Genomic DNA, 15415 nt, shown 5'->3' with positions numbered 1-15415 from the left:
GAACATCTCCGCTGAGACCCGAAACACCCTTCTGAGCCGGTCCACAGTCACATTGTCTGCCCCCCGGATATGGACCGCTCTCAAGGAGACCAGGTGTGCCGTGCTCCAGGTCCAAATGGACAAAGCCAGATCCTCCAGGGAGCGGGACCCATAGCCCCCTGATGGTTGATGGAAGCAAGAGCCAAGGTGTTGTCTTTCCGAACCATAACATCATTCCACTAGATCGAAGACCTGAAGACCACCAAAGCCCTAGAACACCTGATAACTCCTTCCAATTGGAGGAGGGCAGCTTGAAAAGAAAAGCGTTCCAGTGAGCACGGAACATACTCAAAGGTAAGTACTGGGAGGAGGAATGGGGACATGGAGGTAATGACTTATTCATTCAAATGGATGTTAAATTAATTTTAATACATATTACATTCACTTCAATGTGTGCAATATTCTTTTCAATGGGTGTCATATTCATTCCATTGCATGTCCTATTCACGTCAACATGCGTCATATTCATTTCAATGGGTGTCATATTTATTTCAATGCATGTCCTATTCATTTTAACGCATGTTTTATTCATTCCAATGCATGGTATATTCATTCAAATGCATGTTATATTCACTTTGTGTGTCCTATTCATTTCAATGGGTGTCATATTCATGCCAATACATGGTATATTCACTTCAATGTGTGTCATATTCATTTCAATGGGTGTCATATTTATTCCAATGAATGTTATATTCACTTCAACCTGTTTCATATTCATTTCAATGGGTTTCATATTCATTCCAATGAATGCCCTATTCACTTAAACTTGTGTTCTATTAATTTCAATGGGTGTCATATTCATTCCATTGCATGTCCTATTCACTTCAACATGCGTCATATTAATTTCAATGGGTGTCATATTTATTTCAATGCATGTCCTATTCATTTTAACGCATGTCTTATTCATTCCAATGCATGGTATATTCATTCAAATGCATGTTATATTCACTTCAACGTGTGTCATATTAATTTCAATGCGTGTCATATTCATTCCATTGCATGTTCTATTCACTTCAAAGTGTGCCATATTCATTTCAATGGATGTCATAATTATTTCAATGCATGTCCTATTCATTTCAATGTGTATTTTATTCATGCCAATACATGTTATATTCACTTCAATGTGTTTCATGTTCATTTCAATGGGTGTTATGTTTATTTCAACGTGAGTCATATTTATTTCAATGGGTGTCATATTCATTTCAACGTGTCATTTATTTCAATGGGTGTCATATTCATTCCATTGCATGTCCTATTCACTTCAACGTGTGTCATATTCATTTCAGTGGGTGTCATATTCATTCCAATGCGTGTCCTATTCACTTCAATGTGTTTTATATTCATTTCAATGGGTGTTATATTTATTTCAACGTGAGTCATATTTATTTCAACGTGTCATTTATTTCAATGCGTGTCATATTAATTTCAATGAGTGTCATATTTATTTCAATGCGTGTCATGTTCATTTCAATGGGTGTCATATTTATTTCAATGGGTGCCATATTCATTCCATTGCATGTCATATTCACTTCAATAGGTGTCATATTCATTTCAATGTGTGTCCTATTCATTTCAATGCATGTCTTATTCATTGAATTTCAGTGTATGTCATACTCATTTCAATACATGTCATACTCATTTCAATGCATGTTATACTCATTTCGATACGTATTATAGTCATCTCAGTGTATGCCTTACTCATTTCACTGCATGTTGTATTCACTTCAATATGTCACATTCACAAAGGTGTAATCTTGACTTGAACGGCCTCCCCATATACAGCCTCACCTCAGCATCAATTAGTACCGTCGGCAACACACTACCTTCCCTGCACTTGCATAATGCCTCGCCTCCATCAGGGCACAACCTCGCTCCCCGCGGCAAACAGCAGCGCCTTCATCAGCGTATCTCACACCCAACAGCACACAGCTTCAACTGATCTCCACACAGCCTCACCCGAGCAATACAGTCCCAATCAAGCCGCATACACAGCCTCAAACAAATAGAACGCACGCATTCCATGTCTTTTTGAAAACTAAAATACGTATTATATGATAGTACTCTTGCAAATTAAACAAGATTAGCACATTGAAATCATTGTTTACCTCCCCTCAGCCAATCAGAATGCTTAGAGTATTCAGTAACGACTGGTATTCCCATCAATCTGAACATTCCGACTTCAAAAGCAGAGAAACAAAAATGCAATTTCAGGGAAAGAGGTCTTTCAAGGAGACACCTCTCTTGAAGGACCTGCTTTTACACTGACATCCTGTTTGTAACATAAAGAGAAAGCTAAAACATGGGGAAATGTTTTCACTTTCTTATAGAGAAACCATTTACTTTTGCTCAAACTCTAATGCATACTCATGTTAAACCCTCCCCACTTTAACAAAGTATGCAATTGACATGTTTTACTTATGAAGATAGCGTTGTGAAGTAACAGGGTTCTTCATGACAGACACTAGCCAGACCAGCAGGTAAGTTTTAAGTATGTTTATTCCTAGTGTCTCACATAGGTCAGGAAAACGCTGCAACATCCCACCCAGCCAGCATTAAGATATCAACTGCCACCCATGCAACACTCATGGCTACCCTCACCAGAACATTCCACAATGACATCCACACATTCCACACAGCCCATGACATAACACCAGTAACACCAATTATAACACCTCTTCCTCCGTACAACCCAACAAAGGCAACCCACAACAAGTTCCTCACCAATCAAACATGTGGCCAACATGGAGATAAATAAGAAAACCGCACCTCCGCCCAAATGGATACACGTACTCCACGTACGCGGGTCAATGCTAACATGGACACCTGTGGACCAGAACCTACTACACAACCCACAGGAAGCACATCACACAGAAACATCGACACTAAACTTCACCACTACCACAACTTCACCACTACCAGACACCCACCAGAAATAACCCAATTCAGAGATGCATGCGCAGACTCTTAACCACTTCACCATCCACTGCGTTCCCATCAAACCAACAAGGAAGCAACACCCACCTACATAGAAAAAGGGCCTAAACCTTCCTCTCAAAACAAATCAGAACCAACTACTACCTTCGAGGACTAAAAATAACAAATAACAGCACCACAACCTGTCCCAAGCGGCCCCTCAAGACCACAGGCCTGCCACACCCGAGCATACCACACCCGAATGGGTCACAAACTAACAACCCTGCCCATCAGTGCACAAACTCCTTCGGCCCGAGCTGCCCCCCAGAGCCTCAGACCTGCCAAGCCCAAGCACAACTAACTCAATTGTGAGCAACAACAAGCACCACTACTATTTGGCCCAACCATAAATCACATCCAACAACAGAGAAAGCCACCTCAACACCCACTCAGTTCCAGCACCACAGCGGCTACCAGACACCTTCCTAGATAATCACAAGAGGAAAAATGACCGGTACCACCACAAAACATTAATGGAACTAAACAGAAATCCAAACCATGGTGTCCACAGACACCAACCAAGACAAAAAACTCACAACTTACATCAACATGCCCCTAGTCACTGCCACCATCATAATACAAATTAACCCGATACCCCATGTGACATCTAGTCAAGTCACCACCTCCACTGTAACAGCAGTTTAAACACTACGCACCAAATGCGCCCCAACCAAACTAAAGATCGCCCCAACTGAAATCACCTGTCACCCTGCCTGTAACCTCAGACACCAAACACAAGAAATCGCCCTGACAGTCCAACAGTCCAACAGTCTCCCTGACTATAACCCCAGTCACAGACACACAGAACCCAGCCGGTATTCTGCAGCGGACTAATCCCAAAGTTATGGTGAACACACCACCCCAACACCACAGACCCACCCAGCCATCTGCAGACAAGAACCACAACCCTACAGATCCACCTGGTCATCTGTAGACCACACCTGCAACCACAAGTTATGACCAAGATTCCGCCTCATCCCCCGCCTTGGCCAACATGACTGTAACCTAGCCATGCCACAAATAGGGAACCCGCCCGGCATTCCACCCCATGTAACCAACAGCGTTAAAGGATACACACCCACAAATCTCCTCGGCCGTAACCTGATGCCATTCCTACAACTAGACAAACACCAAGAAACACACGACACATCATTTTATGCACATCCCAACAGAAAACAATTAAATCAGCCTTCCGTTGCAGAAGAACAAGTTATTTACCAACTGGTAATGTTCTTTCGACTGGATTTTCCTCCAACGTATACCTCATCTTTGATATCTTGTCCAGCTTCGGCTGCTTTCAGAAAAAGAATTCTCGGCAGAGGGCACCGTGCGTCGATGCCGTTGAGTCGAGGTCCCTTGAAGGCCTCCGTCGAGGGTGACGTCATTGGGTCTACAAGAAGCACGCGTGGCGCCCGTTGGCCTCCGTTCTGTTTTTCCCCCTCCTGTTCGTGTTGGCTGTAGTGTAGGCAATCAGCAATCTGCCCTGCGAGATCAGAAACTGTAACAGCATGGAAAATTCTACCGAGGGGTAGGCTGGGAGGGCGATGAGGAATACGTTGGAGGACCATCCAGTCGAAAGAACGTTACCAGTTGGTAAGTAACTTGTTCTCCGAATGGATTGTGTCCTCCAACGTATTCCTCATCTTTGAATGACTCCCAAAGCAGTGTGCAGGATTTGGAGGAGGGAGTAGAATTTGAAATTGTCTGTATTTTATAAGGCCGAATACAGTACTGCCTTATCAAAGGCAACGTCCTGAGAGTGGGAAGTATCTAAACAGTAATGCTTTGTGAATGTATGCAGTGATGACCAAGTTGTTGCATCAAGGATAGATTTAATAGGTACGCCCCTTTGAAGGGCTGCAGAAGAGGCTATACCTCTGGTAGAATGAGCTCCCAAGCCTTCTGGCGGGTCCTTGCCTGCCGATTTATAACATTCTGAGATGCCAAGAATAATCCACCTTGATAAAGTCTGTTTTGAAACAGCTTGACCCAATTTCCTTCTGGTGTAACCAATAAAGAGTTGGTCATCCACTCTGAGTTTGGAGAACCTAGAAATATAAAAGCTTAAAGCTCTTCTAGGGTCCAACCTACGGAGCCTTTCTTCCTATTTACCGAGATGCGACGGGGGGTAGAACGCCAGCAGAACAATTTTCTGATTTAAATGGAAAATCGGATACAACCTTAGGTAGGAAGGAGGGTTTTACCCTTAACACAACCCTGTGTTTGTGAAATACAGTATAGGGTGGCCTAGAGGAAAGTGCCTGCAACTCGCTCACTCTACGTGCAGATGTCAATGCAAACAACAATATGGCTTTGAAGGTCAACATCCTCAAAGGACATGCGGGCAAGGGTTCAAATGGGACACACATTAAAAACTTTACAACCAGATTGAGATCCAAAACTGGGGCCTGAAAAGAAGAAGGTGGGAACACGTTTGTGAGCCCTTTAAGAAATTGAATCACAAGGGAATTTTAGAGTAGGAGCATTCTCCTGAAGAGCGCTTGAAAATGGAGAGCGCTGCCAAGTAACTCTTAATGGTCCCAACATTGAGACATTTGTGTGCCAATGATAAGAGGAACGTTAACACCTCTGGAGTTGAACATAGAAAAGGATCAACATTCTTTTCTCTGCACCAGTAGCAAAACTTGTTCCAACGGCAACGGTACAGGGATTTTGTTGCTGGCCTTCTTGCCAAAAGCAACACCTCCATGATGTTATCCGGGAGGTCCCAATCCTTACATCTCAGACTTTTAGAAACCAAGCGTGTAGGTTGACAGTGTTGACCTCTGGATAGAGAACCTGTCCCTCACTTTGTGAGGGAAGACCTCTCTCTGCGGAAGACGATTCGGAGGACAGATGGACATATCTAGAAGGTCCGGGTACCACATTCTCCTGGCCCAATCTGGGGCAATTAGGATCATGTGGTTTCCAAACCATCTCAATCTCCCGATTACTTGAGGAATGACGGGGATCGGTGGAAACGCTTAAAGTAGTGGGAACTCCCAATCCACCACAAACCCGTCTCCTAGAGCACCTCTCGGAGTAAATTCCCTTGAGCAATACCTTTCACACTTCCGGTTGATCCCGGTCACAAAAAGGTCTACTTGAGGGGTTCCTCAATGGGCAAAGAACTCTTGAAGGACTTCCTGAGATAGTTCCCACTCGTGGGACACTGTGCTCTGCCTGCTCAGAGTGTCCGCTGTTGTGTTTTCCTCCCTGGCTAGGTGAACTGCTGATAAGGAGATTCCTTCTTGAATTGCCTAGTACCAGAGCTGCATTGCCTCTCTGCGCAGTGGTAGTGACCCTTCACTACCTCTTTTTTTGAGGTAATGCATGGCCACTGTGTTGTCTGTCATTATCGGGACATTCTTTCCTCAGATCAAGGGCAGGAAGGCCTTCAGCACTAGTCTGATTGCCCTCAACTCCAAAAGGTTGATGTGTAGTTTGGACTCCGATGGAGACCAACGACCGCTGACTGGCAGATCGTTGGAATGGGCTCCCCACCCCATGAGTGAAGCGTCCGTCACTACTGTAATCTGCGTGGTTGCCAAACATGTTCTCCCTTCAGAATATTGTCCTTGCAGGCCCAGCACAGAAGATCCTGTGCGACCATGCTTGGAACCTGAAGTCGGTCTGTCATCTTTCCTGAGAACTGTGACCATTGAGTTCTTAGAGGCCATTGAAGGGACCGCATTCTCAGGCGGGCTTCTGGCACCAGAAAAATGCAGGATGCCATGAGACCGAGCACCCTCAAGGCCGGAAGATTCTGGGCAGTTTGGAATTTGGTAACCATCAGAAGAATGTCTTGAGCCCTCACCTTGGGTTGCGAGCTCTTTGCCAAGGATGTGTCTAATACAGCTCCGATGTACTGGAGCTGCTGAGAAGGTGTAATCTGTGACATCTCGAAATTGAGGGAGAAGCCCAGTCTGTGAATGGAGTGGCAGGTGACTGAGATGATCCAGGGCTTGTTCGGGAGAGCGCGCCCTGATCAGCCAATTGTTCAGGTAGAGGTAGACATCCATCCCCCCTCTCCTGAGATGAGCAGCCACCACCACCACCACCATCAGTTTGGTGAAGACCCTCGGGAGGAGGTCAACCCGAATGGCAGGACTCGAAAACCGATAGTGCGAGCCGCCAACAGCAAACCAAGGTATTTCCTGTGCTTGAGGTGGATTGGCACATGAAAATAAGCATCCTGAAGATCCAATGATACCAATCAATCCTGATGTTGGAGGGCCTGAAGGATCAATTTGTCCTTCCTGAGGAACTTGTCCAAGTATCTCAAGTCCAAGATGGGTCTAAGTCCCCCGTCTTTCTTGGGGATCAAGAACACAGGTAGTGGTTCTATAGCACCTTTCTCTAGCAGGGTTAAAATTTCTTCACAAGGAGCAGCTTTGGAATCTCAAAGGGTGTTTTTCCCCAGTGGATTGTTGTGAGGCTGCATTATAAATGGAAGACAGTAACCTTGGGCTATTGTCCCCAGAGCCCAAGCATCTGAAGTAATGGCTCACCATTCTTCGAGATGCTGAGACAGTCTAACCCCCACCGGTGATTCATGATGCAAGCTCTCAAAGTGCTTTTGGAGCGGTTGCTGCAGCTGCCGATGGCAAGAAAGTGGTAGCTGAAGCTGGCTTTGCACTTTTTCCTCGTCCACCACAAGGGTTTCTTCTTTGGCATCTTTGACTGGCCATTCCTCTCACCTTTCCAAATGAGGAGTAGTAACGATAGGATCATCCCCACCAAGGTTGTCCTGAAGGACGAAAAGGCTGAGGTTACCTAACAGCGGCCCTTGAAGATTTGACAGCCGCCTTTGAGGTCTGCACCATCTCAAGCCTCTCGTCAGCCTTGTTACTAAAAAGGTGCGACCTGTCAAATGGCATGTTTAGAAGACGGAACTGCACATCTGGTGCGAAACCAGACTTCCGCAACCACGCAAATCTGCGCATAACCGTGCTTGTAGCCATAGACCTGCTGACGCTGCCTGCAGTGTCTAATCCAGATTGAAGGGATTCCTGCATGGACATAATATTCAGGAAGCTCGGTACAGTTGCATCAGACTGATCTACTCTTTGAATAATTTACAGTGGACATAATATTGTGTTGAGGTATATGCAAGTAATATTACAGTATCTATGTGAATATGTTGTGCTGTGATTTTAAAGCAGGCATGATGGTGGATGTTTGTATGGTGTGCTAGTATTTTAAGTGCACAAGATGTCGAGTATGTAATTGAGGCCTGGCTGGGAAGGCGCATGGTGGATGTGATGATGTTGTGTGGTGTATAGTTGATGTGTATGTATATGCAGTTTATTATTATTCTATTTAATCGTACAAAAGATTATACCATAATAAACAACACCAAAAGAAAACAAAAACAAAACAATTTAAATTAAAAATGTGTTTAACAGTATGCTAGATTTGCAGGTTATGCATTTTTGGACTGCACCTATGGACTCATATTACAGGATATGTGGATATTGTTTGCTCTGAAATTGATAGTATTATTAGTTTTGGTTAGTGCTATGAAATGTTACTGAGCAATGATACATGATGATATATATCTTTTGTGAAAAGAAATTGGGAAATGCAATGTTGGCATCCTGTTATGTTTAATGATGGGTGTTGGTTATAATGTATGAGTAGTGGCTGTGTTTCAGGTTTTTGAAATGTGTGGTGCCATGAAGTAGCCCAAATAAAGTGAATATGATCAATTGGCCCGAATGCTGTATGTGATGCTAGGGTGAGCCCAAATATTATATATGTTTGTGAGTCCTTGAATGAAATGTGTCTTGCTAGGGCGTGGGTGTATTTATTGGAGCATGTTATGAACGCAGTGTAGTGCGGGTAATTATTTGGCATATTTTGTTCTGAAAGATGAATGCATTCATTGTTGCTGAAAGACCTTTCACACTTGACCAGTCAACCTGATCAGTTTTCTGTTGTGGTGTTTCCTTTCACGCGCTGTTTCTTTTTCAGTAGCGTTGTTTGCATGTGACCTTTGTTTTGTAAGTATCTTTTCTATCTTTTCCCACTTTTATATGTTTTCTTGGAGGCAGCGAGTGTTTGTATGGACTGTATAAAAGGACGAGGCAAATGATGGGTTTTCTGGAGAGAATGGTGGTGTATGTGGTTATGGATGTGATGATGTATATTGATTGGTCTATCTGGATGCTAGTTGAGTTGTCTAGATGGTTGCGTGTGCACGCGTTTGTGCTGCGGGTGTGGCAGGCCCAAGTCTCCATGTGGAAGATGGAGTGGAAGGAGTATACGCTGTGATGGTTGTCGGGTGTGGTCAATGTCTGTATGTGCTTGCAGGTGGCAGCTGTGAGGCCCGGGAGTGGCAGTCCCGGGCAGGTCGCAATTAGTGTATTATGTTGGTGCTGAATGTTAGTTATGAGTTTGTGGTATACGCTGTGAGGGTTTGTGATTGTGGCATGGTTTTGGTAGATTTGTAATGACTTGGTGGTTGCAGAGTGCCTGGTTTGCAAATCCTGTTTGTGTGTTTCCATTGGAAGGAAAGGGGATGTGTAGTATCTGCCTATAATGTGTGCACCATTGCAGGCAGTGGAATGTTGCGATGTCGGCTAGAACCCTACGGGTCACCAGAGTTCTCATAATGTCAGTTAGCAATTCAGGATGGGAGAACTGATCTGAGAGGATGCTTACTGTTTAGCTCCTACCTTCACCCAACTTGCCCTATAACTTATAATAAACCAACTTACTTTTATATACATATGCCTCCAGTGTCATACCTGTCTCCTGGTGACTCTCCGATGTACCCAATACTACAAGAACCTTCACATGCCCCTTAAAGTCGGGATCAATAACGCCTGCTAAGAATCCATCCCGAACTTCCATGTGAGGCCAGATTTTGGGGCTAACCGAATGTAACACCCCAGAGGGGGTATAAAAACCTAGTCTGTAGGAATCATTCCTCTCTTCCCAGGGGGGGGCGGTAGCTTTCCTACTGCTACAGATGTCAAACCCTATTGATTCCTTGGTGGCGATGGAAAGGCTACAGTCTCTCTGACTAAGTTTCTGAAATTGTAGGGTTCCCCAATTAGTTTCAATTGAGTCACATCCCATTACTGACACCATATGTAAGGAACTCACAGTGGCAACAGTAAATACAGACACAAGTGATCACAGTTCAAGGGTGTTTATTGAACTATAAATGCAAGGTGTAAAAACGACTAACCTAAATCTAAGATGGGAGCAGGCGTTGACCATCAAGTGAAAAATAAGGCAGTCCTAGTGGCGCCATGTCATAATAAAAGGGCCCATGCTAAGAAAAACCTATTGCCAATTACTTACAACTAATTACAGAAAGAGTGTGATAGGGTATCAAAATAAAGGAAACAGTCTTCAAATAATAAGACGGGATGTGATTGCCTCGAGGTATCCCTTCCCCGTGTTTTTAGCACGGGACAATGTGGGACTTTGGAGCACAGCACACGCTTGAGCCTTCCCAGCACAAGCCGACAGTTCTGTTCTATCAGGTTCTTCAATGGTAAAGTCTCTTTTCAATAAAAGTCTCTTTCCCTCGAGGACCTGATGTATTCCACAACAAACAAAGTTCTGCTTCACCTATACTTTGGGTTACAGCTTCAGCCCTTAGTCTTCCTCTTCTGGGCGCAAACCCCTCAGTAATTGTATACAACAAATTCACAACACAGTTTCCTTCTAGGAGAACTTTGGGTGACCACTTTCCACCCCTTTATTTCCCTCGGCCGGGCTCAGGTCCCAAATGACAAGGGGGGCACTTTCATTCCCTTTGTGTTGCAATACTTCTTACTTGCACAAATCGTAATGTCTTTTTAAGCAGGCTTCCAGGCTTTGCCCCTCGTTGTCGGTTTCCCATCGGCTGGGTTCACTCTCGCAGACTTTTCCGATATACAGCTCATGTATTAACGGTTCACTGTGCAGGATTCACTTCCCTGAGCTTTTGCAATCATCTGCCGGACATAGACTTGACAGTACAGAGGATTTTACAAGACGCCTGTATGACCACATTGACTTCTTTTCGCCTCTTCCCAAGGGCTTCTGGTTACGGTGGTCTTTCTACCATTGGGTAATCGCCCAGATTTGCCTGCCTGAGCACCCACGTGGTGCAGGCCTTCTCAATTGCTGGTTTACCCCCTCTTTAGCTTCTCAAAGTACAAATTAGCCACTGGCTACTTTTCGTTCAACACAGTTTGGTTTCTTATCGATTTCGCCCCTCAACTCGCCGGCTGTGATGAACCACTTGCCTTTCTTTATCCTTACAGTCAAAGTTTGTACCACCGAGACCGATATCCTTCCCTGGCTAGGTTTTCAGCGGAAGAGGGTCTCGCATACCATAGACATCTGCTGCAACACATGCTGGCCTTTGTTTGCGGTCTTATGTTTCCGTTTGTGGAGGTTTCATGGGCCTGGCTCGGAAAGGGCAAGGTCACTTCTCTCTTTGTCACCCCCTCCGTCTGCGTCGTCCTTCTCCTCTTCTTGAACTGCTGTGCCGAGTTAGCTCTTACGTCGTGCGGACTGCCTTGCTCGTACGTGCTCCATGTTTTATCCATGTGAGGAAGAGAAAGGACCATCAGGTGTGCGTGATTCTGGTCTATTGCCTGACCCTGGTATTGGGAGATTTCAGGTAGGCAGTGTTTTGGCATGTCCTACGTGGTAGGATGGGGAAAAGATGTTGAAAGAAGAAGGTTGATACCGGGTCTTGCCTGTTAGTGTCCCACTCCCACTCACCAAGGGCCCCCCCAGGTGATCCTCCCTCACTGGTCCACCCCCAAGAAATGGATCCAATAGCGATGGCGCTGTCCTGGCCACCTGAATAACAAGCTAGCGAGACACCTTCGGGTTTCTCACACTTCCCACACATGAGTGTTCAGAGTCACCCTTATCCATTATCCAGAATGCACAGCCAAAGATGCCAAGAACCTTCTTCAACTGTCTTTACTGAGGTGTTTCTGCCCAGGCAGAGTTTACACACTTTACTTGTGATTTTGTCATATTTTAATGACATTCCAGCCCAAGTGATTGGAGGTACATCGGCTACAGCAGGTAACTTGCCTTATGTCCATTTTGCACCCTGCTAACACCAGAGCTCAGGGACAACGTGCTCGCCTTGGATGTCCCTGTGCCACTTGCACATATTTCATATGTAAACTTCACCATTTGACGAGACCAGATTTAAAAATGTAGTTATCTTGCATTAACATTACAGACCAGGCTAGATGCTTCTCAAGAGTGACATAAGGCAATTTGTGATAGAAACCAGATATTAGTATTAAAACCAAAATTCCTCATTCCAACCTTCTCCCACTTGTGTCCAGTTGGCAGACAGGTTATGTTTTTAGCACTCTCTAAAAGATTGTTTTCGGACCTAACCGAAAGTAGACAATTAGCCGTAATATCTACCTTTACTGCATTGAACTGTAGAACACACTGCCTTCTCCAAATCTTGGGCAGCAGAGATCTGAAAACAGTCTTTCAACTAACATAACATACAAGTTGACAGGCATGAATTAATAGAGAGGAAGCAATATTTTGTAATCTCTGCAAATTTAAAAACATCGTTATAATGTTATAGAGCGAAAATGGGGACGAAGGGGTGTAGTTTGGACAACACAGACAGAGTTTGCTGAAGGGGGGAATCTGATTAAGGTGGCAAGTTGGGTAGAGGTGGAGTAAAGTTGGGGGGGCACATGTACTGATTTGGGCTTAGGGAAGCAGAAAGCATAAATAGGCCACTGCCTAGGGGGAATATCAGGTAGCGGGCTCACCTCCCTAGCCTAACAGGGAAGGACTCCCTGCCCCCCTGGCGAGAAGTAACGGGATCCCATGACTCGTCACACTGCTTATATGGGCATTGGAAAGACTGGTTAGTTCTGTTTTGGACTTTGCAAATAGTGACATTTCTTCAATCGCTTTGGCTTCAGGAAATGCTGGATCTTGCCTAAACTCCACACTCAAGAGGAGCGGCACACCCCTTTTGTTTGTGATGACGTATGTAGAGCAACAAGGAACTTGGAATGAAGGAGAGAGAATCCTACGCAAAGGTGAGCCTCTGACGGGAGGAGATCCTGGAGGTGAGGAGAAATGCTGGACCACGGAGTCGGTGGTAGTGTGGTTAGGGAGCTGCTCACAAGCAACACGCCTGAAGCCTGGAGTTCTGAGCTGCAACAAAGCTGAGAGGAGACCGTCTCTCCTGGTGGCATGACCAACCGGCTCCAATACCAGACCGCAGCAGAGGGTTCGGATCCCCGTTATACGCAAGAGAAGAGCATCAGCTGCCGAGCAAAGCAAGGGAAGCTTACGCTCCCGAAGAGCTAATGTCGCTGAGAGGGGCAAACAGCTGTATACAAGGATGGAAAAGCCAAAAAGGTTACAGGAGCCAGGAAAACCTGAACGGGAAGAGGCCCCAATAAAGCAGGCCTATTCGAGAACAAACAGGCTCTGTGGAGCCCAGGAAAACCAAGAAACTTTGATATCCACTGCTGGGAATCACCAAAAGGGTTACAGGAGCCAGGAAAACCCAAACAGGCAGAAACCTGACAGAGACCTCACTAAAGCAGGCCTATTGGGGAGCCGTGGAAATATAAAACAGATGAAGCAAGATTTGGGACAGAGAGAACCTGGAGGGTCACATTCTTCAAAAAAAAAAAAAATTGTAAACACTGAGTCAGAAATTGTGGCACTGCATTAAGGCGGAAATGTATAAAGATTTAAGCCTGTCTGTTAAAAGACCTGCTGAGAGACTCGAAGACCGTTTTGTGTGAAAATGAAGACCATTTAAACCTTCTTTTGGGAAAGAGATCCCAGTAGTTGGCCTGGGCAAAACCCAAGGATGTGGTAGGGCCTTATAGTAGGGTTTGGACTAAGGACTATTTCTTTTCAACATTTGATGAGCACCATTAGTTTTTGGTTTGTTAGGTAAGGAATTCCCCTCACAGTGGTAGGGCTATGCAGGCTTTTTTTATATATTACATAAACACACTTGAACATGTCACATCTTAGTCCAACTCCTTCTTGCTCACTACAGTACATACAAGGAACACGGGCTCTATAAGAAAAATGACATTAGTGGCATATCTATTAAACTTTAATTTATCAAAACACTTTTGGTTGGTGGAATCATGACTCTAACATTTTGCACATTAAATATAGGATTTAATCACCTGATATTTTTTCCATTTCTTCTAACATTTTTTCTAGGTCTTTGTTCAAGTCCCTCAGCATCTGGGTCACATTGTCATAGTTCTTGTCACTAGTCTCCGAGTCCGCCATCTAAAAGAAAAGCAAATGGACCAGCAGTGTACAGCAAATTGAGACATAAGGGCCTTGGAGGTGATTCAGGGCATTTGGTGCCTTCTAGACTAGCCAACCCTAAAATAATTAAATCCACAGTGTGGTCCAGACACCAATGATTTTGTAGATACAAGCAGGGTTCGAACTTGAGGGGAGATGAGAACTATTTAAGCTCTTGCTCGTAGCCTAGAAGAGCCTGGTTAGCTTGACACTAACAGCTGCCAGGAACTACTTTTGGCTTCCCAAGCCAACTGATGCTAGACAAGCGTGTGGACAATCTATACATAAACATTAGGACACAGCTAAACATTTAAAGCATAAGGAGTCCTAATTGGACACAATTATAACTTTGCATCTTATATGAAGTTGTTGAAAGCCAGCTAGCAGCTCCTCTTTCCCCAATGGTAGATCTTGGTCACTGGTTAATGCAAAATACCCAGGAGCTGCCTTTAGCTCCTGAAATCTTTATTTCGATACATGTATATAGGATAAAGACAAGTAGCCATAAGCATTGTTAGGGTCTGTTATATGTCCCAAAAAGGTAGAGAGACTGCAATGTGAGCGAAACAAAAAAGGGACTGACACTCAAAAAAGTCCTTAAGTTATGCCAGAGTCTGGTCATAACTATTGATTAAAAACCGAATTCACAAAGGTTTTGAGTGATTCCAGGCACAACTTACTCCAAGAGGGAATTACGTTTAAGTTGTTCAGAAAAGAGAGCTGCTTGTGCATGCTTTAGTCGGCAGGTCTTTTATAAAACAAAAAATGTATTCTCCAATTAAATAAAATATAAATATAAATATAAACAAGAGGTTTTCTTTTTTTATAACATATTCACACTTTCGCCACACAATCCACTAACTTGTAAGGCACAATTTTATTTGTTCTACTATTGACACCAGGTTTAAACCAAGAACATCGAGACAGGCTTTTATCATCAAATAGGTATTTGCAGATAACAGAAAGGTTTGTGAATGCTTTCTAAATTACAACTTTGTGAGTGTGTACATTTTTACAAGTGGCAAAACACCTGGATGCATTTACTAATTGAATGAGAACTCCCTTGGCATACCTTTTTCAGGCTACTTACTGCAAACACTATTAGTTA

The 15415-nt window shown here is 44.2% G+C and overlaps 1 protein-coding gene across 3 annotated transcripts in view; it reads right to left on the bottom strand.

Annotated features, from left to right (window-relative positions):
• SYCE3 (synaptonemal complex central element protein 3) overlaps positions 1-15415 on the bottom strand; it is a 303915-nt gene that overhangs the window by 15189 nt on the left and 273311 nt on the right. For all 3 annotated transcript variants that reach the window (XM_069650554.1, XM_069650555.1, XM_069650556.1), the window contains one exon: positions 14178-14286. In XM_069650554.1, coding sequence (XP_069506655.1) covers positions 14178-14286 — 109 coding nt within the window. The remainder of the gene's footprint in view (positions 1-14177; positions 14287-15415) is intronic.

This window comes from Ambystoma mexicanum, chromosome 3p, assembly GCF_040938575.1.
Source record: "Ambystoma mexicanum isolate Mex_15411 chromosome 3p, UKY_AmexF1_1, whole genome shotgun sequence".
NCBI lineage: Eukaryota > Metazoa > Chordata > Amphibia > Caudata > Ambystomatidae > Ambystoma > Ambystoma mexicanum.
The sequence above is the reverse complement of the archived record's forward strand: the minus strand, read 5'-3'. Positions and strand labels throughout refer to the sequence as shown.